We start from the raw sequence: 26,167 nt of genomic DNA, 5'->3' as shown, positions 1-26,167 counted from the left end.
CAAATTGCTGTGCACGATTCAGGACACCAAGTGCAATGGGTGACCTTGAAAGTTTTTTCAGGTATCCTTATGGACGTGCTTCAATAGAACGTATTTATAAAATAATTTTGTCACCTCGCTATTTGTTGCTCTGTCTGCAGAGTTCATGTGCAGTTAAACTGCATGGGTTGTAGCCCAGATTCCTGTGGAACTACTCACCACTGCTGCCATCTTATATGCTCATTTTCTAACCAATTATTTATTCAGGAAGGAGTTTCCCCTTAAATATCAATACTTAATAAATCAGAAAGGAGAACTTATTGGCTGTGTTTTAGTAATTGAGGATGTGTTGACTCATTTATCAGCGTTCTGTATTTGCTCATTTTTCAGTTTTAGACTAAACTGAGGTTCTGTCACTTTTCCTGTTGAGCTGTTGTTTTCTAGTAGGTCTCTACTAACGCCTCTAGTAACAAGGCACGCTGCCATCCTCTGGTGCTGTTTTAAGCAGGAGATGGCAAACAATTTTTGTTAGATGATTGAAATCCTTCAGAGCTTTGAGTTAGATTTGTTGGTTTTGTGTGCATTTTGTTCTGTAATATTCTTTGCTCTGCAGTATTCTGTTTTCTGTTTTCTTCCCCATGTTTAAATGTACAATAGCAGAATGATTGACATGGAAGCCTTGGTTGTGTTTTTAACTGTGAAATGTTTCTCTGTATTTTCTAGTAGAGTACGATATCCCAATATTTGAGAAGTTTGGCAAGGGGGGAACTTATCCCCGAAGGTACCATATTTCATATCATCAACAAGATTACAACGACGGTAAGTGTGAATGCTGTAGGAGTCCTACATAATTAACTTGCTTTTCTCCTCTTCACAGCTAAAGAAGAAAATCTACCTGGTGAAATCTTAACGGTGCATGTACAACAAGTAACAAGTTACTCCTTTGTAACAGAGTTGAAAAATAAGTGCTGCCTGTTTGTAAAATTCAGTCTCACAAATATCTGTTTTGTTTCTCCTCAACTTTCTTCTATCAAACCTTGATACATTCCTTAAAATTTTTTTCAAGCATTTGTGCAAGGCCCTTATTTTTAGTTCTCTTCAGTCTCATGGCAGCCAAAACTTCATGAGCTGGATTGAGGAAACGTCCTCGTGAAATGGGTACATTGGATTAGCTATGTGTCAAATCAATTTTGGCTGCTTTATCACATAATCTTCTCAGTGATTTTATAACACTGCTCAATAATTTGTTCATGTATTTATCGCAGCACTGAAATTGGCCTGACTAGTGTGTAAATATGAGTCCACTCCTTCAAGACATTTCACTTGCCTTCTTCAGTCCTCTGGGAGCTCCATCTCTGGTGTAATACTTAATGACTCAGATATTCCTTTGGCAATTTATGCCGAAGCTCCCCGGGATGAAAATTCACCAAGTTGTGCTGACCTAAAAGTGTTTGTTATCTAAATATATTGATGTTATTCTAAGCATCTGGATGTAATTTACCTTTTTGAATATCAGTGTCCTTTTTTATTCCAATGCTGTCTCCATCGCTGAGTCATGCAGTGTTGATGATGTTTGTTTTGTGGTTTTCCTGTTGATTCCAAGGGTAGATCTTTATCTACTCAATTTTTTTTTTCTTACTTATTTTCTTTTAAAAATGAATATACCAACCTGGGCATCACTGAGATGTCAACTTGTAGTGTAACACTGGTATTCTCTGTGTAACACTGAAGGTCGTAAAACTTTTCCGAGGGCCAGGAGGACGCAGGGGAACAGCTTCCGGTCACCTGTTAGTTTCAGTCCCACTGATCACTCACTGAGCACCAGTAGTGGGAGCAGCGTCTTCACACCAGAGTATGAGGATAACAGAATGAGGAGGAGGGGGAGTGACATTGACAATCCTACCTTGACTGTCATGGACATCAGCCCACCCAGTCGCTGTAAGTTAAGGAACATTGTGACCTCTGCTGTAAAACTCTTACCTTTCAATGTGTCATGTCAAAACTAAGCATGTCATCCAAAGAAATGTGATCGAACTGTATGTTGTTCTCTCCCTAATAGGAAAAAGTCAAGAGTTCATGCTCTGTATTTTTTTCTTTGCTTGCTGTGCCAATCTGCATTTAGATTTTTGCATGGAATAAACATCTATGATAATAAATCACTATAGAAGTATTTTCAACATGTTAACCTTTGGAGGACATGAGAAGGCTTATGTAGGTTGGAGTAACTTGTTGGCCTTTGTTGGTATTGTATGACCGTGGAGGAGCAAATACACCTTGTGATGATTGCAGTAGTCAGCAGGTTTTGATTAGGCCTCCATTTTTAAAACAGTGTGACTAAGTTTGCTCAACGTGCTTTGTCTGTTTTGCAGCTTAGCTGTTACCAGCTGCATAAGTACGTGCATCTTTACTAGAAATTCATTATTTTGTAATAAACTTCCCATCTTACAGAAAGTTTTATCCATGTTTGTAAATTACATAGAGAAGTGTGATCTTCCATTGAAAAAGGTGGCCCTTGAAAAAGTTGTTTTCTATGCGTTGTTTTTTCCTTTAATCAGCTGAACAACAAGCTGACATTAAAACAGAAATCTTGTTTACCTTTTCAGCACCACGAGCTCCAACTAATTGGAGACTTGGCAAACTGCTGGGTCAGGGTGCATTTGGCAGAGTGTATCTGTGTTACGATGCTGATACCGGAAGAGAACTGGCTGTTAAACAAGTACAGTTTGATCCTGATAGTCCAGAAACCAGCAAGGTATGAGGTACAGTGCGAACGTGCTGCGACATAAGTTGAACTGTTCCTTCTTTGTTTTAATACACGTTTCCATGTTGTCATTAGGAATCCTGTTTTATTAATAATTGAAAAGAACTAATTTGGGAACCTGATTCCAGTGTCACACCACATTTTAAAATTATTGGGCAAATCCTCATTCAACGAATGTGTTTGATTTTGTTGTTGTTTTTTGCTTGTTTGGTTTAGGAAGTAAATGCTCTTGAATGTGAGATTCAGTTGCTGAAAAATCTGCTGCACGAGAGGATCGTTCAGTACTACGGCTTCTTGAGGGACCCACCGGAGAGAACACTCTCTATATTCATGGAATATATGCCAGGGGTAAGCGAGAAAACCCATCCACTCATCATTTCTATGTAGTGTGATAGGCACTCAAGTAGGCAGCTTTTACAGAAGGGCACACAGATATTAAGGAAATCCTGAATTAAAACAAAGCAATAGCTGGGTACCAACAGGTTTTTGTAGCAGTCCCTCCATGTCTCCTCCTTCATTTGCTTTTTCAGGATTGTTGTGGTTTGTGCAAAATGTCCTTCTGTGTCCTTTTCCTGTACAACACACTGTTGCTGTTTAGCTACTCGATAGTTTTAGAGTTAACGGCTTAACATTGTAGTGCGTGACTTCTCTGTTCAGCCTCTTATGTAAATGCTTTGTTTCTTTTTTTTAAGGGACACAAAACTACATCTACATTACAGTGTTCTGTGCTTGTTTGCCATAGGGTTCCATCAAAGACCAGTTAAAATCGTATGGAGCACTCACAGAGAATGTGACTCGCAAATACACGCGGCAGATTTTAGAAGGAGTTCTCTATTTGCACACAAACATGATTGTCCATCGGGACATTAAAGGTAAGGAGGGCAGTCCTGGGCACAGTTGGGTGCTGTTTACTTCAGATTCTTTTCCAGTCTTGTCAGCCAGGTGTGAATTGCTAAAACTTTGTTAAGTTTGAGATACCAAAATGCTGACTTTGATGGAAAGCCATAATGATTCTTCTACTTCTTGTTGCTGTTGTAAACTCAGGGTGTTCTAACAGACTTCTGAAAAGGTTTCCCTAGAGTCTGTCTGCAAAGCATTCATAATAAAATCTCCTTCTGAATTTAAGTAGCTTTGAATACACCAGGAGATCATTACAAGCGGTTGAAATATACAGAGGAAAGCATCAAGACATGAAACTATTAGTTGTCACTGAGTTTTGTTTCTATCAGCTACACAGAAACTGCAGCTTTTCACTATTCCAGAAATGCCTGGCAGAGGTGACTCCCCCGACCTCAGTGAGTCACACTGCTTGCACTCTTCTGCCAGGAAATCGATGTACTTCTTGCTGATAGATACAGAGGTCGTGTAAGAGCTGCAAAAGCAAGTTACAAATATGTAGGAAGATGGTGGTGATGTGCAAAATAGGTGTGTAGAACAGCCTTTGTATCCTCCAAAACTCTTAGGGATTTCCTTTTGCTTTATATGAGCAATGTATTTCCTCCCCCAGAATGGGGAAAGGTGATGTTTTTGTTATGCAGGTAAGTATTGTAAGCAAGTCTACAACACAGTCTGAGATTTTGCTTTAGTACCATATTGAGGCCTTTTCTGTAGTGTGAAAAGAGAAATTCCTATTTCAGGTTGCTGCCCTCACATGGCGTGTTTCTTTATCAGCAGGGTTTTACAAAGTAACTGAAGCTTTCTGGGGAAGGCCTAGGATGCAAAAGGCAGATAACAGTTCATTTTACTCAACCTCCAAACAGAGGAATGAGCAGAGAAATTCTCTGGGAGCACCAGAACTGAATCTGAAGCTTTTTTTAATGCTGCTTTCTACACCAAAGCTGCATTCTTTTCCTTCCAGGAGCAAATATTCTGCGAGATTCAGCGGGCAATGTGAAGCTGGGTGACTTTGGTGCCAGCAAACGACTGCAGACCATCTGTATGTCTGGGACTGGGATGAAGTCCGTCACAGGAACTCCATACTGGATGAGTCCAGAAGTTATCAGTGGAGAAGGGTACGGCAGGAAAGCAGATATCTGGTATGTTACAAAACTTCTCTAACAAAACTCATGATTTCAGAACGGGTGGTTTCTCAGCAGAATGTGAGTGTTTGTCACCTGAAGTTGGAGTGTTTTATTCTGAGGTTTAAGCTGAAGAGATAACACGTGAGAGCACTGGCAATCCTATTTACGCATTTGGAGAGTGTAACACTGAAATGTTGGATCTGTTGCTTTGGCATTTCATGAGCCCATTGGTTTAGTGATCACAAGAGAATTCTTTGAAGCAACATTGCATGAAGGGCTGTGTCAGCCTGCTGAGCACTGAGATGTCAATCAGGATAGTGGCCATCACACAATCAATAGTGCCGAGATAAATACCTCCTGAGTTCTTCGCTGAGGTACCAGCTTTTGGCCCAGTGAGGCAATGCATTGGAGATGCACGGGTAGTGATTTGCTTAACGCAGTGACAGTGAAGAGCTGCTTTCCATCAAAGCTGCATTGTAGAGATAAGTGGACGCTGCTTCTTGTGGTACTTCAGAATCTACTTGATATTGCTTGTGTTCCTAGAAGAGCGCAACTCTGTTGTAACCTGCTGTCTCACTTTTGCCTCTGTTTCAGGAGCGTAGGTTGTACAGTGGTAGAAATGCTCACTGAGAAGCCCCCGTGGGCAGAATTTGAAGCAATGGCTGCCATCTTTAAGATTGCCACTCAGCCAACCAATCCCCAGTTACCACCTCATGTCTCAGACCATGCTCGGGATTTCCTGAAAAGGATTTTTATCGAGGCCAAGCTGCGACCATTTGCAGATGAACTGCTAAGACACACGTTTGCACACTATCACTAACAGCCTGCCTCAACTCAGCTTGCGTCTGCTGCGTTTATTTTCTATTTGACTGCACTTTTATTTTTTATTTTTTACAAAAAGGAGAAAAAAAGACAAGAGAGAGAAGGCGTTCTCTTGAATCTTTGTTTCACTTAGATTGTAAGCAATCTAAATTTTGTATCTAAAATGAGAATCTTCCCTTCCCTGCTCCCACCGGGACTAGAACTCCTTGTTTCTATAATGTACTGATGTGGTTCATGTAGATAAAGCACTTTAGTACATATTTGCTCCTTATTTAAAGAGGGAAAAATAATAGAAGTGATTGGACAGTCAGGAACTGTGTGTTTTTTTTTCCGACACCGCTGACTGACTCAGGGTGCAGGGAAAACAGACATGCAGCCAGGGGACGAGAAGGTTACTCCTCTGTGATCCATTGTTACGTTACAGGTACTTGCAGCGGAGAGTTCTAAGTTCTTATATGTTAGCAGTTTAATGAGTTTCTGCCTTGTGTAATTTAAGCGGGATCACATGGTTCTGAGAGTTAATTTTAACGCTGGAAGAACTTGGAATTCTTCGTACAAAAGCGTGTTTTGACTGGTACTTCTGTGTGACCAAAAGAAAAAGAACAGCAACAAAAAAGAACTCAACGCTGGTGACCGAGTTCTACACCAAAATCTCTATCGTATATTCTTAACAGGAAAAGAATTGCAGGTAAACAGATGATGGACCCGGATCCTAGGAACTACTGTACTGCAAGGGGAATATTTCCATAGTAGGAAAGAGTCAGCTGCTGGATGTAAATATTTAGGAGAATGTCTCCTGCTGTATCTGCCAAAGAAAATCCTCCGTTACATACATTTGCAGGGAGACTATCATGTTAGATAAGAAATATTAGAGGTGTTGAGAGAGAATTCTCCTCCATGGTGCCATGAATGTCTGGGGGAAATGGAGTGACTGATCCTTCTGCAGTATGAATTACGTGATTCATAACGACCTGTAGGAAATAATGGCTTCAAAGCTGTTGAGGGGCGCTAGGATGGAATGTATGTCAACATCAAGTGCCTAAAGAATATCAAATCCTTCCCCTTATGCACTCTAAGCATCGCTTTAGTAACACAGTTCAGTCATCCAGGATGTGTTTTAAAAAGTCCTACAATAAAATTGAACTTCTTTTAGCATTAGGAATAAGTCACAGAGAAGAAAGACCCCACTTTATTTTTCATAAGGTAACGATGATCAAGGAGGCACAGCACAAAGCTGTGTGAAGGAGAGGCTCGAAGCACAGAGCCCCAGCAATCAAATAGCGTGAGCACGCTTACCCCAGCCTGATAACCCGGCTATCAGTGTTCTTCAGCTTCCCAGCTGTCACGAGATGAACATTAATCAACTTCTTCTTTTTCTCAAAGAAAATAATAAAAGAACAAAGGAGAAACTCTGAATTGGAGCTTCTCAATCGAGAAGTCCTGGTACTGATGAGAGGCAGTTAGTGACTGAATTTCATAGCAGAAAAGTCAAACTCTCCTATTTCTGTGGAACACAACATAAATAACTTAAAAAGGGAATTTGGAAATAAACGATTGGACTACAGAACTGAGTTAATGTATACGGCTTGGATGATTCATTGTTTGCTTTTGTTTTATAACAACAGACCAGGCTGACACTGTGAACCTTGTCCGCTCTGACAGGGCTGTGTTATTGTCCCCAGGCCCTGCTGTGTTTGACATCTTTAGAGGAACAGAAGAATTACGAAGTGCATGGAGGCAGAGTAGTAAATTTGCCCATCCTCACACTAATAAACTCATGGGAGTTCTGCTGACTTCCAAATTCGGTACAGGCGTGTGAATCTATCCGAGCTGCTTTACCTGTAGAGGAGGAAGGATGAGTTGTTGGCCATCTCCTCTGAGGCTGAGTGGTGCCCTCTGCCATTTCTTAGAGCTTTCCCCGACTTAAATCGTTCTCAGCCAGGGGACACAACCACGCAAGGTTTTCTGAGCGTGGAAAGGACAGTCCTGACCAGGGACAGTTTAGGAGGTTGAAAGGGAGGTCTGCTCATGCTGACTGACTTAGGATTTCTCTGTCGCTGGATAAAGGCTGTGAAAGCAGATTGTGGGAAGAATTTGTGCATACTCTGCTGTAAAGGACCTTTTCTTTATGAGCAGCATTTAGTGAAAGCAAGGGAGGGAGGTTTAACACAGAGTGTAGCTTCTGTAGCTGATTTAAAGATCAGATAATTGAAACGATTGCTTTTGAGCTGATCGAGAGGGTCCTGAAACAGAGTCGAAAATACATGGGGAGAAATCAGTTGTGGACAGTGATATCTGCAAAGGCAAGGAAACTTTGTGTTACTGAAAGAGGACTTTAAAGAGAAACATAACCAGGTTTATCTGTAACATTCTTAACGTTTGAAGATGCTCTTCTGAAAGGATTCATTGCTCTCTGAAGCTTGAACATTTTCAGAATCCTTTTTTCTAATACCGAGTCCTTTTAGTGAGACAGTGCTGGCTCGTGTATGTTGCAATATCACTTCTGTTGTTGTGATCTTAATACTGAGTAATCCAAGTTGCTGCTTTTGTGCCTTTCCTCCTAATGGCATTCAGTCATGACAATGGGGAGCGTGTTGGAACTTGAAAAAAAAAGAAATCAATTTACACAATGCATTTCCCTTAATTTATTGAAATACCCAGACACTGCTGATGTAGAGACAGCGCTGTTAAATGAAGATGACTTGTGGTAGTTCCAGCAACGTTAGCAAAACGTTACTGACTTAGCCAGGATTAGGCCTGAACTGTTCTATTTACCCTACGGAAAACTTGTCTACTGACCTAAGATTCTTGCAGTGAATGGAGGTGATGATTGCCACATGTATTTTGAGCTAGAAGCTAAACTAGACTTTGCCCACGAGGTTGGCTGATACTCGTACCCTTGCATGTTGTACTTCAACGCTGTTGCGTTGTGGTAATGTGGTAAGCCAGTCTGCATTAAATCATGTAATTCGTCTGTATATAGTGTCTGTAAAGCGCTTCATTGACTACTGGCACGATAATGAACAAACTTCAGTTGTAACTGAGCGCATGGAATGGCACACGTACAGCTCTGTTGGCAGAGGCTTGCAGAGACTAAGTCCCTTCTCACCACTTCTGGTGTCTTACGTGTGAAAATGGCAGCGTTTTAGAGTCCTCAATTGTCTTTAATTGTCAAATCCAATTACCAGATAATGCCAGTGACAATAAGGCTGCTGCAGGGTTACGGTCTGTTTTCCTGTAAAAGCTGTTGCAAAGCCGTGCTCACCAAAAGTAAGAATCCAGGTTCACAGTGAGTGTTTACAGAGGGCTGACTGATCTGCTGAGGAGCTTCAGTGTCATCTGTTCCATGTTATAAGGAAGAAAGGTTCAGCTGCTTCTCTAATTTGGCTTTAATGGTGTCACTCTCAGTCCTGTTAAGCAACAGGACTCCTCTCTCCTGGTAGAGCAGGACTGGAAGCTTCAGTCATATCAGAGCAAATGGTTTTATTCTTAGTTTGGGTGATGGAAATATCTGTGCAAGGACTTGCTAGATCCGTATCTTGTTAAGTGAATAGGTGCATTTACATTGACTTAGTCTTACTTTTTCAGCTTGATTTGCAGTTCTCGTTGTAGCTTAACAGCTACAGAAATGGGAAGTTACTTCTTTTCTCAGCTACTGCCGATTGAAGCTGGGCTTTGATGGTCCTTAGAGGCCCCTTCCAACTCAAATGATTCTCTGGTTCAGCTGTCTGCCTTAATTCCATTCAAACCGTAGTTTCACATCGTTACACTGTGGCTGCCGTACAATGCCATGACTCCAAAGCGGTATTGGAGCATACCCTGCGCTGCCCCGAGCTGTGCTGGGAAGCGTGCTTAGAGTTATCAGCTGCATCCCACTTTGAAATGGAGAACTTGTAAAAGTGATTTTTGGAGCTGTTCCGGAGGTTTCAGATGTGCACATTGCAGACTGTAGGCTGCTCTGCAGACCAGAAAATGGCTTATCTCCAGCTCCAGCAGTGCTTTACAGCTGGCATTTAGCCTGCCAGCTCAGGGTACCGGGCTCTGGGTTTCCTCTGGACTTCATAGCGGGTGCGAAATCATAGTTGGTCCATTTGTAAACGTGGTTCTGTGTTAACGACTGCCTGCTTTTGGTGCACAAGGAACATTATCTACCTAAAAGCAAATCAACAGATTTCTCAGCAAGGCTGATGCTGTACTATTAATTCACTTCCATTTCTGTTTGGATAAGTGCCAGCCCTGCCATTGTCCTGACTGAAAGCCACCTTGCAGCACCATCGGTACAGTGCAGTGTGTGGCAGGCAGGTCTTTCAGGCAGCACAGAGATTGTGTGACTGCAGCTTCAGAGCCTTGAGCAAATTGGGCAGAGCTACAGTTAGTTATTGTTATCTTTAAGATCTGTGCTGCATACAGGGAAACAGAACTTGTGTGCTGTAATGCAGCTCTGTACGGTTACTGCAAAAGCCAAGTATTACAGCCAGTACCATCTTCCTGCTGGTAACTTGTCTGTGTCAGTGACGAGGCTGCAGTGCACAGCCACACACCATTACCAAAGCTTTCCTGATAGTGACAGCCTGTGGGTTGGTGCTGCTGTAGGTACACGAATATCCACCAGGTACTGGTACGTGGTGACAGACACCTCCCGCATTGAAAAGCTTTGTGTTAGATGCTGCTTTGGTGTGCAGAACTCACACACCATTAAAATCAAGGGTTTGGGGTTTGTTTTTGGTTTGTTTTTTGTTTTTCTTGTTTAAGCTCTATTTAAATTAATCATATTGATGTATACTGAAAAAAAAACGCGTAAGCAGGGTGACTAAACCTGGTGCCTTCTGTAGCCAGGCCTGAGCTTTGGGATGTGTATGGGACACCATAAGGAAGGGGCTGTGACTTGCACTGCTGTGTGCCACAGCATCTCCGAGCTGCTGAGAAGCAGCCTGACATGAGAGCCAGGTGTCACCCACAGCCACGTGGGGGCAGAACTGCCACCAAGCTGGCTTCCAGATCAATACTCTTGGTCAGAAACAAAGGAACTCCTCTCTCTTTTTAGCACTGAGGAGCCGGGCTGTGCGAGGTGCAGCTCTGGGGCTGCACGGGGTCCCCTGTGTGGGTTGAGTCTATCAGTGGGTACGTGTGTGTGCTCTGAAGGTGCAGTGCTGGCAGCCTCGCTTGGGCTAAACCTTTAGGTTTTTGTGAACTTACTTTATGTTAAGGGGAGAGGAACTGGATTAAAACACATGGAAATTGTATCTCATGGTTCAGTCCTTACTCTGAGTCCAGTGACGAGGGCTGCAGGTCAGGGCCCGCTGTGGGAACATACAAGGATACTTCACTCCAAAGTGGAAACACATCAGAGGTTTCCATGTCCCTTCCTTACAGCCCATCCTCTTCCTCAAAGCTTATCTCACATGGGTTTAAAAACGAGGGTTATCTTTATGTTGCTGAGCAGGCGTTAGGCTGTCAGTCCCCAGTGCTGGTTTCCCATCCATCCCAGCTCACAGCCTGGGTTCAGTGCTTGGATGTGGTGGTTCCTTGAAGCCTCGCCTGTCACCTCAGCCCCCCACAGCCACACGATGGAGAATCACTGTAAATACTCGAGGAGCCGTAGAGCAGTCGGAGCGTAGACTTTGTTTCCATGAAGCTCTGGATACCAATTTGTATATTCCTCTTGTACATTTTTACGTAGCCATTAAATCCTCTATTTAATCTATCGGTTTCTCACTGTAAATGTTTTTACTCAGTTGAATGCCGGGCACAGTTTGTAAAACGTATGTAACACCAAGGTGTTTTTTTCTATCAGCGTTGACTTTTTTGCACATTTTTGGAGCTATTTAATTTGTACTGATTTACTACACTGAGCGGTTGGCGATGGGTGTGTGTGAACCGTGTGTGTGTGTGTGTGCAATGTACTACTGCTGGGTGTGTGGGGTTGGGAGGTGTTGCTGTTAATAATGGTGTTGCTGGTGCAATTGGGTGTCAAACCAGGAGCTTAAAGGAGGGATGTGTGTGCCTGGGGTGGGCAGCTGGTCTTATAAGGGTCAGAACCCTGCCCTGTAACTGTGTGTGTGTATGTATCCCTATGTATGTCTGTATCCCTATGTCTGTATCTTGATCTTACTCCACAGTTTCATTTCTACATGTCGACGGCCTTGTTTTCTAAGGGCGCGCAGTTTCGTTCTGGTAATGAACTCTATGAAGCTCTGAGAGATGATTTAGACGATAAATATATTTTCAGCTGGCTGATGTTCAGAATATTTTTTTAAGTTTTTCGTTTTTAAACCATTCGAAGATGTATTTGTATTTCCGAACCGGACACGAGTTGTACGTAGCGATCAATTAAACACGCTGTAGGGACAACACGCTCCGCCTTCTGTCTTTATTACCACTCCCCGCCTTATTCTCTCCCCGCCTTAGTGCGGATGTGACGCCGAGGTTTCCGTCGGCCGCCATGGGCAGGAAGGAGCGGGGTAAGCGGGGCCGGGAGGAGAGGGGTTGGAGGGGGGCGGCGGGCGGAGAGCGGGCGTGTAACGGCGCGGTGTGCTATAGACAAGAAGAAGGGCAAGAAGCGGCACCACGAGGACGACGAGGAGGAGGAGGATGAGGCTCCCGGGAAGGACTCGCAGGAGGCCGTGCCCTCGGCGGCGGGGAAGCAGGTGGAGGACAGCGGCGCTAAGCTGGACGAGTACGGCGCTAAGGACTATCGGCTGCAGATGCCGCTCAAGGCTGACAGCGCCTCGCGGCCGCTCTGGGTGGTACGTGCGGGGCGGGGGCGGAACGCAACACAGTGATACGTCCCCACCTAAACACGGGAGCCCCCAGCACAACCTTGTAGGAGAATCCTCATCTGGCGTCTCGTTGTGTCGCTGTAGGCTCCTGACGGCCATATCTTCCTGGAAGCCTTTTCTCCTGTTTACAAATACGCCCAGGATTTTCTAGTTGCCATTGCTGAGCCCGTGTGCAGACCGACCCACATCCACGAGTACAAGCTGACCGCATACTCCCTGTACGCTGCCGTCAGTGTGGGCCTGCAGACCAGCGACATCACCGAGTACCTGCAGAAACTCAGCAAGACCGGCGTGCCAGAGGGGATCATCCAGTTCATCAAGGTCAGTCTGCATTGATGTAACACCATCTGACGCTCTGCTCTATCTGCATTACTGCTGTTTTATATACATTTTCTTTTGCTCAATGTTTTACCACCTTACTGTATTCTGTTATAAGAGAGCAGAGACTTTTATCTTACGTTTTCCCTTTCTCTGCTGTATGTAGCTCCATAAATGTTGGTGTGTTCTATTCCTAATGACTGCTGCTGTCTTTTTGCAGCTCTGTACGGTCAGCTATGGGAAGGTGAAGCTGGTGCTGAAACGCAACAGGTAAAAGCTGCTTTTGGCATAGTTGGTGTGAATGAAGAGATCTGCCAAGAACCCTTGAGAGTAGCCCTGCTGAGAAGAACGTCAGGGTCCTGGCAGATGAAAAACATAACGTGAGCCAGCAGCGTGTGTTTGCTGCCTGGAAGGACAGTGATATCCAGGGCTGCAAGAGAAAGGGCTGCATGGATCAAGGGTGACCAGCGGGGTGAGGGGGCCGATTGTCCTTGTAAGGCTCCATCTGAAGCATAACATCCAGGTCTGGAGTCCCAACACAGGGATGACATCAAGCTTTTGAAGAGGGTCCAGAGCAGGGCAACAAAGATATCCATCATAGAATTACCTAGGTTGGAAAAGACCTTGAAGATCATCAAGTCCAACTGCAGCCTAACCAGTACCCTAACTCTAAAAACCCTACACTAAATCATATCCCTAAGTACCACATCTAGACGGCTCTTAAACACAACCAGGGATGGCGATTCAAGCACCTCCCTGGGGAGCCTGGAGCACCTCTCTTCCAAAGACAGGCTGAAGGAGCTGGGCTTTTTTAGTCAGGAGGAGAGAAGGCTGCGGGGAGAGCTCATTACAGCCTTCCAGTGTTTAAAAGGAGTTTATAAGCAGAAGATAAATCAACTTTTTGCATGGGTAGATAGTGGAAGGACAAGGGGGAAAGGTTCTAAGTTGAAGGAGGGAAGATTGTTACATTTGAGTGCTTCTGGGCTGTAGATTTAAGCACGTACTGCTTTTTTCTGTAAGTTATTGTATCAATTAGTTCGTAGAGATGTGGAGTTTTTGTCCTTTTCTTGTAGGTATTTTGTGGAAAGTACCCATCCTGATGTCATCCAGCAGCTTCTGCAAGACCACGTTATTAAAGACTGTCGCCTGAGAAATGCCGAAGGTGAAGAAACGGAGCTCATTACAGAGACATTCACAAGTAAATCAGCGGTACGTGCGGCGTGTCTTAAAAGGATGGAATTCATATGAGATAAGCTGCTCGGTAGCTTGGAATCATTATTGTGCGTTAGTTATGTCAGCAGTTGTTTTCATTCCTGTCAGCCCTGTTAATGAACCCCACTTCAATGAGTGTCCTGGGGAGCATCTCTAGCGAATCTTTTGGTCTTTTCTGTCTTTTTCAGATTTCCAAGTCCAGTGAAAGTGGCTTTGGTCCATCCACGTCACAAGAAGCAGATGTTCAAAACAAGCCGGATGTCCCAGCTGATTTATATGAGTTTTATGAGCAGATGGACAAAGATGAGGAGGAGGAGGAAGAAACACAGACAGTGTCTTTTGAAGTCAAGCAGGCATGAACACCTTTGTTTCTTAGCGTGTGTAGCTTTAGGGGATGTGCCCTGGACTCTAATAGGTGTAAGAGATAATATCTAGTGGTTCCTTGTTTAACGTAAGAGGTCACTGGAAGCCAATAATGTTTCTTTCCTTTTGCCTTCCAAAGTCTTGGGATATTCCTTCCCGGTACAGAGTGAGCAGATTGCAGAACGTTCTTTTCTCTGCCCACAGAGTGCAGTCATTCACAAGTTAGAGAGGTTCCAGAAGCTCAGGGAGGTTCTGTTTGTGCTCGGCTTGATGCTGCTTTGTGCAGGGCTGATGAGGATTCAGTGGAGAGTAAATCTGCTGTTAGTTTCAGAGCTTTTCTTCCTCACAATTGATACTTACAGAGGAAGCTCTTGGTGGCTCTGTTTTCCCAGCTTGAGAAGCCGGAGGTCAGAGCACAGTCCTGACTTGGCCCTCAGAGGAATTTTGTAAGGCCTGTCTTGTTGCTGCATGGTGATTCTAATGATGCTTTTCTGGGGAAGACAGAAGTAATGAAAGGAGAACTTTTATCATAACCAAAGAAGTACTTGAGAACTGGAAACAACTTCTGGTGACTGAATCAACCTGTCATTGTGGAGTAACTGCACTGTCAGGGTATGAAGTTCTTCCCTATTACAGGTGTGCTGCTTTGGCAGGGCTTTCCATGCAGCACACGGGACTTATTGTGTTTGTTATTGAGCTTTTTTTTGTTGCAGGGCTTCAGAGTGTAGTTCAGTCACTGCCAGATGAGAAACACATTTCAGATGAATGTGTCTCACACTTCCATCTGTCAAAATAGCTCTCTGTAGTACGGGCTGTTGTTTCAAATGTTGGAGCAGGTGGGTCGTCACAAAGTTATTGAAACCAACTTCAACTCATGCAGACTTAATGAGCGTGAAATTAAACGTGACTTCATGTAGCACTGCGTAATCAGTAATTGTTAAATGATGTAATAATTCAGATGTGGAGAATTTAGCAGCTGAAGCTTTGTCTCCTCCTCAGGAGATGATTGAAGAACTTCAGAAGCGTTGTATCCATTTGGAGTACCCCTTGCTGGCAGAATATGATTTCAGAAATGATTCTGTGAATCCTGATATTAATATAGATCTGAAACCTACAGCTGTCCTCAGACCCTATCAAGAGAAAAGCCTGAGGAAGATGTTTGGAAATGGACGAGCCAGATCTGGTGTTATTGTCTTGCCATGTGGTAAATTACTGCATTGATTATTTTTTTTAAGGGTTTTCTTCCTTAGAGATTTTGTTCTTTACTTGCCTGCAATAATGTAACTTTTAAATCTGACAGCTGCTTGGGCTTCGAACTGTAATAGGGACTGATCTGGGTACAAGTATGCCAAATCCTGATGGCTTTTAGCAAGTGGGTGATGAGAGCGGTGAGGGTGTTTTGTTTCTCTAGTGGCTGAAGAGTTCCTTAATAGCTGTGATAGATCACCATTAACGTTTTTCTTTGTGCCCTCCTAGTCAGCTCTGCTGATCTTCCAGTGAGATGTAGAACTGCTGGCGCTGGAATCATTTCATCCTTGGGTGAAAACGGGGAGGTGGAGGAACTGGGGGTGCAAGCAAGAAGGTTGAGACAACCCATGGGAAGCATTTAAGGAGGGAGAGAATGGGAGACTGCTTGTGGCAGTGCAGGAGATACGAGGAAGGCCTCAAAGAGTGTGTAAGGGATGATGGAGGAAATTTGAAGCAGGAATGGGAAGACATAAGGACTTGCTACGTGGTATAACGTACACTGCTTGCAGGGGCTGTATGGGGGATGGCCTCTAGTAGAAGCGTTCTGTAGCCACCTGGAATTTATCCCATATTTGAAATGAAGAAAACAGTCTGATTGCTTCAAACTGGCAAAAGCAGCGTTTGTGATGATTTTCTTAAGACAACAGCACGTGGTGGGCAATCCAGTGTGATTTCATATTCCCTCACACAACTGTTGTCCTTCACTCTTTTTCTTTCTATTCCAATGATACCCATAATGAATATTGCTCCTTCCACAGGTGCTGGCAAGTCTCTAGTTGGAGTGACAGCAGCGTGCACTGTCCGCAAGAGGTGTCTGGTCCTTGGTAACTCTGCAGTGTCTGTAGAGCAGTGGAAAGCACAGTTCAAGATGTGGTCCACCATTGATGACAGTCAGATCTGTCGGTTCACCTCTGATGCCAAAGATAAGCCCATTGACTGCTCTATTGCTATCAGCACGTATTCCATGTTGGGACACACGACTAAAAGATCCTGGGAAGCAGAGAGAGTAATGGAGTGGCTTAAAAGTCGAGAGTGGGGCCTTATGATACTCGATGAAGTGCACACTATTCCTGGTAAGTAAATGGTGTGCAGACCCTCATGCTGTATGTACTGTATGTACGTACAGGAGTTAATATGCCATCTTTGGTTTTGAGATGCAATTGCACTGTAGGCTTAGGTGTTACTGTCTATTTCTATTCCATTAAATTTGAATAACAGTAGTAGTAACTGTCCAGAAATAGCTGTTGTAGTTGCAGACTATTGGAAGCAGTGATGTGCTATTAGAGTGTCTGTGCAGTTATCCTGGCAGTGTGTACCACCCAGCTCTTCTTTGCTGCTGTCATGTTTTAACTTGAATATAATTTGGTCTCTACTGGAAATGATGGATTTCTGGGGTAGACTTTGATGAACCAAGCAGCACGTTGCTGGTGCAGCTCTTTCACTTTTATTCATTTCATAAAAATTAAGGTAACAGGATTTGAAACAATACAAAAGATAAATGTTAGAAATTAATATTAGTCCTGAATGTGGCAAAGTCAGCCAAGAGTTCTTGTGTTAGCATCTTTTGATGAAATACAACATGGCTAAGATAAGTCTCTCTCTATTACTTTTCTTCTTGGGAAGCAGGAAGTAATACAAATGCAAAAGGGTTTTTTAGAGTACATTAAAGGTGCAAACTAAAGCTGACATCAATGTGAAGTTTTGCCGTGACACAGAATACTGTTAGAAGTGTATGTAAAATGGGGTGATAATTCCTAAGACCATTCTTGCTTTGTGTTTAGGAGTTAATGATTGATTTTTTTAACTTGTAAGATTGCAGTGCTTGTATTCTAAACCCGTTCGGGAAAGTAAACAGAAAGTGTGTCTTGTGTTTCTCAGCAAAAATGTTCAGACGTGTGCTCACTATTGTACAAGCTCATTGTAAGCTGGGACTGACTGCCACCCTGGTCAGAGAAGATGATAAAATTGTTGATCTGAACTTCCTGATTGGACCAAAGCTCTATGAGGCCAACTGGATGGAGCTGCAGAACAGTGGCTACATTGCTAAAGTCCAATGTGCTGAGGTGATGTTCTGCTTTTCAGTACTACTGGTGTATATTTAACATGCTTATAGCTTTAATTTTTTAATATAGATTTAATTTCCAGTGGAATTAAGTGGATAACTGGGATTTACTCTGTGTAAATTGTCTAATTCTAGGTTTGGTGCCCAATGTCACCTGAATTTTACAGAGAATACGTAGCCATCAAAACAAAGAAGCGGATACTGCTGTACACCATGAACCCAAATAAGTTTCGAGCTTGCCAGTTCCTGATTAAGTTTCACGAGAGACGGAATGATAAAATCATTGTTTTTGCTGACAATGTGTTTGCACTGAAGGAGTACGCCATCAGACTTGGGAAGTAAGTGTTCAGTGCTAACGATGATGCTGTTGCTTTCCTCCTTCCTGGAAAATCAACTTGTGATCTTACAGATCTTAGTAACCTCTAGACATTAGTTGTAATACTTCAACTACAATTCTCACATGAGAGGAGCTCAGGAAACTACTCTTTGAATGGATTTTATAGGCACTGGAACATTAATTCCACTGTAGAACTGTTTGAAAAGAATCTCTGTTTAGCACTTGGCTCAGAGGGGTTTTCATCTGACTTTCTCCATTTATTGATTTATTACTGAAAGCCACTTGGCAAAACTAGGGAGCCTTTAGAAATCTTTTCAGAGCTATTTCTATAATGGACTGTAGCTTCTCCTGTCTCTCTGTCAGGAATCTTTTCAGATGTGCACTGGGGATCTTTCAGGATCGTCTGCCCTAAATGTCTATACAATTATTGTGACTAGAGTTGACTGAGGGGTTAAACCTCAATGTGTTTGAGTGGCTTGGGAAGGGATGACCAGGGAGAATGTTTGTGAGGATCAAGTCATACAGCAGCTCCTTGGGGAAAATAAGCATAGGAGCTGGCCTTGTGCTTTCTGCGACAAGCTCAAATGATGTGTTGATTACTGGAAGCTGCGGGGCATTTTGACTGTATGATTTCACATCTATTGAATTTTGACAGTACTCAGCACAACTGCTAACAAATCTTTCTGCGCTTTCCGAAATTAGTGATTGCTTTTCACTCTAGTTTAATGGCCACGTTGTTGTGGCTTAGTGTGCATCTCACAGCAGAGCTGGTAGTTCTGGATGAATTCCAACACCCGTGGTCTCTTTCATCATGTTTTAAATCTGTCTGGACAGAGATTAGCTGTAATGATGCCTCTGGAATGTTGCTCGCAGTGTGCAGTGCTCCGCAGAGCAAGAGCCTTTAATAAAGGCACACGCCTGAAAGGGTGCTCGCAAAGTAACCTAACGGTTTGTAAGTATGGGAAATGCTGCAGAAGTACAGCAGGAGAACTGTCTAAAGAAATATTAGGTGCTTGCCTTTCACATTCTTGACTCGGTTCTCCTTCCCACGTGATTTGTATGGATCTCCAGTTTATACAGCTGTAAGAGATAGAAAGAGGAGTTGCAGTGCTAGATGAAAGAGAACATCATAACAGAAAAGCTCTCTAACCGTAGTTTGCCATGGACATGCTCAAAGTTGGCTTTGGGCATAAAAAGGGAACTGCTAGTTTGGGTGTGGCAGGAATTATTGGTTGTTGGATGCTGCAGTAGTAGCCCAGGTTGTGTCTGCCTGGCTGTGCTGGTCGTTGGTTCCACTGCCTGGTTCAAACATGTGGGGCTGGTGGGCTCACCAGTGCAGGGAAACTGGCATTGCCTGGTGACTGCTGCTGCACCAGCTCCTACTCTACCCCATCCCGTTCCCTTGGTACTAGCAGGGAACGGAACATGCACGTGACAGGAATTATTTTGACTTTAACTTTTGAGGCCTCAGAACTCAAATTTATTAAGCCAGTTTTTACTCTGTCCTGAGTCTGCCATCCAGAGTCACGTAGCTCATGCTGTTTTTTCCATTCGAGCTATTAATATGTTTAAATCACCACGTAATGAGCTCCCTGCCATGATATCTTAGTACCTGTTAATAAATGAGACACTGTAAATAGGTTTAATTTGCATGTGTTCTGTTTTTTCCAGACCATACATATATGGTCCTACCGCACAAGGAGAAAGAATGCAAATTCTACAAAACTTCAAGCACAATCCAAAAATCAACACCATTTTCATTTCAAAGGTGAGGATGCGGTGTGTTATTGTACTCATCTTCAGAGTGAACCTTATCTAAGAACATGCTATACACACACATTGGGCATTTGACGTTTTATTTATTTGGACTAGATGATCTTCTAGGTCTTTTCCAACCTTGATAATACTGTGATTCTATTATTGCAACTAATAAAGGTGTCCTTTGTACAAAGCTGTTGTTGGTGATGCATGGAAATAAGATGCTGCTCAGACACCGCTTCTGTTTTGCAGGTGGGTGACACATCCTTTGATCTACCTGAAGCCAATGTTCTGATCCAGATTTCATCCCACGGCGGATCTCGAAGACAGGAGGCTCAAAGACTGGGGCGAGTACTGAGAGCCAAAAAAGGTGAGGTAGTTGTTGGGCTCTGCTCTTTGGAATACAGTACGGCATTCAGATAATTACTCAACTGTTTAGGATACTGAAACATAGACTGAATAAACTTCAGTATCATGAGTAAGAAGGTAGTTGTTGGGTTTCCTTTTCTGTTGTAATATGGATGCCATTTTATCTTTCACTTGCAGCATCTCTTATTTCCTTTCTCCACTTTTTTTTAACCAGAACTGAATTCTTTCTTAAATACTTCCTTGCATTTTATTTCCCCTCCTGTTACAGTGGTTTACTATGCCAAAGTAGCATTTTTCGCCCCTTTCTATTTTAAGAACTTACGATCAGCTTGTATCAAATCAGCATAGCATTAGTAGAAGCATTTGCTGTTCCTTTTATTTTTTTCCTCTAAACTTGTGAATTTGTATAAACCATGTTAGAATAAAGCATATAAATCGGTTTATGTTGCAGCCTGTTGGCACTTAGTTTAGATAGAACGAGTATTCCCTAGGAAGTGGTCATATTTCAGAGGAAATTATTGATAACTGTCAGGTGGAGAATAAATTTACAGTGCTTCAGTTCTGCATTTGGCTGTTGGGAAAATGACTGATGAAAGCAGAATTTGGGGTTCCCTTTCTCCCACCTGTTTTCATGTGATGGAAAGTCTCTCTCTATTGTGCTCATACAGAGGAGAATTGCTGCTGTTATCTGTAATTTTCTTCCTACCAAAGCACACTCTATGGTTCTGTCTTGATGTAGTTCAGCAAAGGCCGTTTTAAACAGCAAAGCTTATTTTCTGTGCAGTTTATACTTCTTGTGGCTGAAGTTTTGTTTGAAAATGCCTACAAAGCCTGTGTTAGTGAATGAACAGTTAGTGAGACCTTGGGTTTTGCAAGAGAACACAGTGCTATTCGAGAGTAGATCAAATAACTATAAGGTTGGTGGGCCTATTTGTTTGATTGGTTTATTTCCTTGTTGTTTTTTGTTGTTAAAGAAAATTAAATGCACAGGCTGGTTTATCCTTTTATCCTCGTTTTAATGCAGAAAGATTACTAACTTTGGGTTATTTCTGTTTGATTTTTTTGACATCTATTACCATCTTTGTCCTTGACTTCTTACCATTTGTGTGCAAACTGTTACGTACATGATTTTTTCTTGTAATTTGTTTTGCCTGGTTAAGTAGCAGGTTCTTCTCAGGGTGCCAGATGACTGGGTTAGTCTCAATTTCCTTTTCCATCTCCTATGCTCAAGTTATTATGAACAAGAGTAGGAATTTCAATGTGCTGTGCTTTGTCACTGTGTTTACGTAAGGTTTGGATGCAGATTGTATTTAAGATACACTTTACAGATTGACTTTGTGGAGATAATTCTTATTTGAACACCTATTTTTACAACTTAGTCCTCTTTTCTTTGTTGTGGTGATGTAAATGGAACTAACTGTGTGGTGGCTTTGTCTCCTAGGCATGGTTGCAGAGGAATACAATGCCTTTTTTTATTCTCTCGTATCCCAAGACACGCAGGAAATGGCATATTCAACAAAGCGACAACGGTTTCTCGTGGATCAAGGCTATAGCTTCAAGGTAATTTGTCCCTTCTCATGATGAAACTGTGGCCCATGGATATAACTTTAATTCTTTCATTTTATGGCTATGTGAGATACTTAAGAATTACAGTTGTGAAATGTATCGATGAAGGTTTTGCTTGGAGGCAAAAATTTTTCCAGCATTATTCTGTTAACTGTATTACTGTGAGGGTAGATACAAGTAGTTTAATGCAACTTTTAGGAAAGTGAGTATTCTATGAGTGCAGATCCAAAAGTAATGCCTCCTATTTTATCATGTTGGCCCACAACATCAGAGGTGGGTGTTGGTGGTGTGGCAGTAAAGGCTGAATCTTCCCACCAGTATTGTTTAACAACATTGCATGTTGTTGCTGTGCGACAGATGGCAGCAGAGGGGCAGTCTGACAAAATGGTATTTGACATGGAAGTGCATACAAAGCAAAGGTGTGGAATTGAATTCCTCCATGCAGAAAAAATGGCACCCACTGACGTTCACTGAAGCTTGCTGAGCACTTATGGAGACCAAACAGTGGATGTGAGCACAGTGAGGTGGTGGGTGGTGTGTTTCAGCAGTGGTGACAGTGACGTGAAAGACAAACGATGATCCAGATGGCCATGCGTCACACCACAAATTGCACAAGGGGAAAGAGCAAGCAGCCTGTACTAGACTGCACTTGAACGTAGATGTTGAAGATCATTAGAGGCATACGTACATTTTGAGGCATCTCTGAGATAAAACCTGTATGAACTGCAGGTACTCTGAACTAAACTGCTCTGTTATCAGTGGCCCAGTTGAAGAGGTCTTTGCATCAGAACAGACATGTCATTGGCTTTGCAAGTAAAAGCCTCATTTTGCTTTGTAGTGAATGTACCTTGACAAAACTGTAGATCAGTCAGCTGCAGGTGATTACAACAGATGAGTCTATGTGGCTATAGCCATGAAAGAGAAATCCTTATGCTTTTGTTTGAGTGTAAGTCTCGGATTGTAGAACTAAGTAAGAGGTTAAAATAGAAGAGTTTTATTTTGCAAGGAAGACTTAGTCCTAGGAGTTTGGACTTCAAGGGAATAAAAGTAGTGCAAATGGCAGCTGAGTGTCTGGGGCAGAATTTTTAGCTGCCCAGTACTGGAACGTTCTTTGTTTGAAGATTAGTAACAAAATGTTAGATTGTCTGTTTTCTTCTGTTTGCTGAACTTTAAGCTTTAGTCATAGCTGGCATTGAACAATAATAGGGTTGGAAGAAACTTGAAGAAACCATCTAATGTTTCTTCATTACAAGCCAGAATCAACTGTGTATGTCATTCCCGGCAGATGTTTGCCTTTGTGACTCTACTTCATCTCTAGGCAATTATTTCAGTGCTGTTATCTTTTCCTTTAGAATTTTTATTCCTGATGCCTAATACTACTAAAAAATTGGTACTCTCTTAAAAAGGTAAAAGTTTGCATTTTTCTTCTAGGACTTCCTTCTTTTCATCTATCAGTCGCTCATTTCTCTGCCTTTCAGCAAAAGGGAATTAGGATAATTGGTTGCTACATCACATGTTTTGTCTTTGTTTCTTTTATACAGCCTTGTCGGTACTACTTGCTGCTTGGAGCCTCAGTTATTTAGGCATTGTTTGGTTTGCTAACCAAAGTTTAGTTACTGCACTGTATTGGTTTTTTGAGATTGAATGCAGGATATATTGAATTTTAAACCAACTGGAGAAGAACTTATTGTGTCAAAGAATCTGATGACTTTAAACTTGGCATCTGTTCAACAGCTTAAAAAAATTGCGATGCAGTGGAAATTCTTTCTGTTTTATGAAATACACTGGCACTGTTTTGCAACAACTGCGAACAACTACATGCTAATGCAGTTCTTCCTGGGTTCCATTTCGTTTTTGAGGTGATCATAGCACATGTACTTCATAAGCAACAAGAGGAATCATAGAATTCATTTGTTCATGTAATAGGACAAGTTGCTTCTCTGAATAGATTCTTGAAACTGCATATTTCTTAGAGAAATACATTTTTTTCAATTTAGAAATTGCCACTGACAACAGTGATGCTGCTGACCATTTGTTGCAGGTTGTTGTGCAGTCTCTTAACAATTAATTGTGAATATTCCTAAATGTGTATGTTAAAATTCTTGGTGTCTGCAAAGCTAATTGATTATTTTTATGAAATACAAAGTACTTTTGCATGATTATACTTTATACTATATAAAGGACTAGTTCTTACACTGAACAAAACCTGAAGTTAAAGCGTAAAGTCAGCCTTCCAGTAAGGTTCCTGGTCAAGCTGGTATGGAATGACAGTGTTTGGCGTGCGTTCTTTGTCTAGAGATACTGCATTTCCAGACAGAATGTAACAGCAGATTGTGGGGTGGAGGATACATTTGCACGTGCACCATAAGTAACAACAGCTCAAAAACCCTGCCTTTTACTGTGCTCTGTTTCTTAGGTAATAACAAAGCTTGCAGGCATGGAAGAAGAAGAACTTTCATTTTCAACCAAAGAAGAACAGCAGCAACTTCTTCAGAAAGTACTACAGGCATCTGACCTAGATGCTGAGGAGGAGGTTGTTGCTGGAGAATATGGTTCAAAGTCAGTTCAGGTAATGAAAAATACTTTGAAAAGAAAGACCGTAACTGCAGTAGAATAGAACCATTCCACTTGAATTCTGAATGTGAGGCCACCACTGATGCCGTAGTGTCTTTGTAAAATACTGGAAAACGTATCTTTTTTTAAGTTGTGTTAGCACTTGACTAATTAATTCACTGATTTCCACATACCCAAAGGGCAGAAACTAAAAGGCCACTTTACATTGATAGGCAGTTACTTTCTTAGTAGAAATTCTCCTTTAAGGAAAATAAATACCAGCTTTGAAGGCTTTTTGGTCTGAAGGTCTGTAGGTGAGAGCTGAGCTGTCTAATCATACACTGTAAGCATATGTTTTTTCTCTCCATATTTACAGATGTCACGTCGTACAGGCACAATGAGCTCGATGTCAGGAGCAGATGATGCAGTTTATATGGAATATCACTCATCTCGGAGTAAGGCGTCTTCAAATAAGCACATCCACCCGCTATTTAAGCGTTTCAGGAAGTGATGTCCTTCATGTGTGCGTTCTATAAGAACTGTCCATCTATGTACATCTTTCCACAACTAAAAATATGGCAGGTCCTCTAAAAGGCATCTTTGTGTGCATCCGTATAGCCACGTTTTTGTTTAGCAACATTTATGTTCTTGTGATTGAATGTGAAAGAAGAACTAAATCTCATCATGGAGATATATATTATCCAGTGACTGGATCCTGGCTGTACCTGTCTGGTTTTCAGCGTGAACAGATCTTATTTTTATTGGCTGAAGACACTTTTTCAGGTGAATTCTGGAAAGGTTTTGTATATGAGCTTTGTACTGATGTTAGAAATATTTATCTGATTACTGTCTACTTAGCAAAACACTGATGTTTAAATTGCTTAAACAAAAGTTATTGAGTCTTGTTAGGAGCACTTTACATAATGTTTTTCAACTGGGGCTAGTTGATAACCATGACTTAACTTGTTTTAAAATCCTACCAAATTGGCTGAAATATTTCAAAGTTTCAGGATGAAGAGAAAGTAAACTAGAGGAAAGCGTTCGTAAGTACAAATAAACTGTGCTCCATTTCCCTTATTTTTGTTGCTACTGTTGAGATGTTTCTGAAATAAAAGCTGTTTCCCTTGTTCTTTATGTTCTGTTTATTAGTTACATAATAAAACCATAACTGCTAAACAGTGCAGTGTCACTGTAGAAGTTACTGTTGGATCAAAGAGTGTTTTGACTTGCCAGTGACTAGGAGGCAGATGCATGAAGGAAGTAAATACAGTAACGTTCTAGAAAATGTGTGGAGAGGTAGGAGAAACTTCTGGTAAAGAGCACTCATGAAAAACAAACAAAACCCTTCAATTTAATATTGTAGCAGTTAATGGTTAGAACAGTGATGCGGTATTCTGCAAATCTTGGCTGTGATGTCTAGTGATCTTACTCTAAATAATGGTCTATGTGGGATGCAGTACTTCCAACATTATGCAAAGAAAAATAATTGTAAGAGGTAAGAATCCATGTTCCAGTAATGGCGTGTTGGTGTTCAGTTTAGATCAGTAATTTGATAGAATTACTGCAGTAGTTATTCCATACAGATGATTGTGGCTGCAGGTGGCAAACAGATGTGCTGTTAGTATAGAACAGTTGCTGTCTTGTATCTACGCTGTAATATACTCACTCAATTCTGCCTTCCAGACAGGAATCTGTTGCTAAGAAAAACTACTTGTTCCTCACCAACGGCATGCATTAACAATTCTCTAAAGCATGACTCCAAATGCAACGGGCACAACATGCTGATCCAGAATTAGTCTGCAGTGCCATTTTGTAGGAAATGAAGCTATCTTGTTCAGCTACGGAACTCAGCACTGAGTTTTGTCGCACAGGTATCTATTTGAAGCAGTATGGGAGGCTGCAAGCACGATGTGTCACAGTAACTGCACAGTGTGTGGTGGGCTCTCACTGCCTTGTGGCCTGAATCCCAAGAATCTGGGCCCTAGCTCTCTAAAGTTGCAGTCAGGCGCTCACGTTCTT

The 26,167-nt window shown here is 42.1% G+C and overlaps 2 protein-coding genes and 1 long non-coding RNA gene across 8 annotated transcripts in view; 2 read left to right on the top strand and 1 right to left on the bottom strand.

Annotated features, from left to right (window-relative positions):
• The window catches only part of MAP3K2 (mitogen-activated protein kinase kinase kinase 2), a 38,461-nt gene extending 27,174 nt beyond the window's left edge, over positions 1-11,287 (top strand). For 4 of the 6 annotated variants that reach the window (XM_015868689.2, XM_015868688.2, XM_015868690.2 and 1 more), the window contains 7 exons: positions 703-798; positions 1,711-1,917; positions 2,583-2,731; positions 2,957-3,088; positions 3,483-3,612; positions 4,599-4,776; positions 5,356-11,287. In XM_015868689.2, the coding sequence (XP_015724175.1) occupies positions 703-798; positions 1,711-1,917; positions 2,583-2,731; positions 2,957-3,088; positions 3,483-3,612; positions 4,599-4,776; positions 5,356-5,581 (1,118 nt within the window). In that variant the 3' untranslated portion in view covers positions 5,582-11,287. The remainder of the gene's footprint in view (positions 1-702; positions 799-1,710; positions 1,918-2,582; positions 2,732-2,956; positions 3,089-3,482; positions 3,613-4,598; positions 4,777-5,355) is intronic. The other 2 variants (XM_015868692.2, XM_015868691.2) reach the window with 1 other exon arrangement.
• A 663-nt stretch (positions 11,288-11,950) lies between these two features.
• Positions 11,951-25,277, top strand: ERCC3 (ERCC excision repair 3, TFIIH core complex helicase subunit). Its single transcript, XM_015868685.2, has 15 exons — positions 11,951-12,044; positions 12,124-12,329; positions 12,447-12,683; positions 12,901-12,950; positions 13,754-13,889; positions 14,081-14,245; positions 15,255-15,459; positions 16,262-16,576; positions 17,382-17,566; positions 17,701-17,903; positions 19,574-19,670; positions 19,913-20,030; positions 21,471-21,589; positions 24,012-24,164; positions 24,525-25,277. Exons 1-15 carry the CDS (start codon positions 12,026-12,028, stop codon positions 24,657-24,659), a joined length of 2,343 nt encoding a protein of 780 aa, XP_015724171.1. The 5' UTR covers positions 11,951-12,025; the 3' UTR covers positions 24,660-25,277.
• Positions 16,925-26,167, bottom strand: part of LOC116653672 — a 16,408-nt gene continuing 7,165 nt past the window's right edge. The window contains exon 4 of the long non-coding RNA XR_004307944.1: positions 16,925-18,982. This is a non-coding gene — a long non-coding RNA (uncharacterized LOC116653672). The remainder of the gene's footprint in view (positions 18,983-26,167) is intronic.

Source organism: Coturnix japonica, chromosome 7 (assembly GCF_001577835.2).
Source record: "Coturnix japonica isolate 7356 chromosome 7, Coturnix japonica 2.1, whole genome shotgun sequence".
Classification (NCBI taxonomy): domain Eukaryota; kingdom Metazoa; phylum Chordata; class Aves; order Galliformes; family Phasianidae; genus Coturnix; species Coturnix japonica.
Note: the sequence above shows the minus strand (reverse complement) of the source record. Positions and strands in the feature narration are given on the sequence as shown.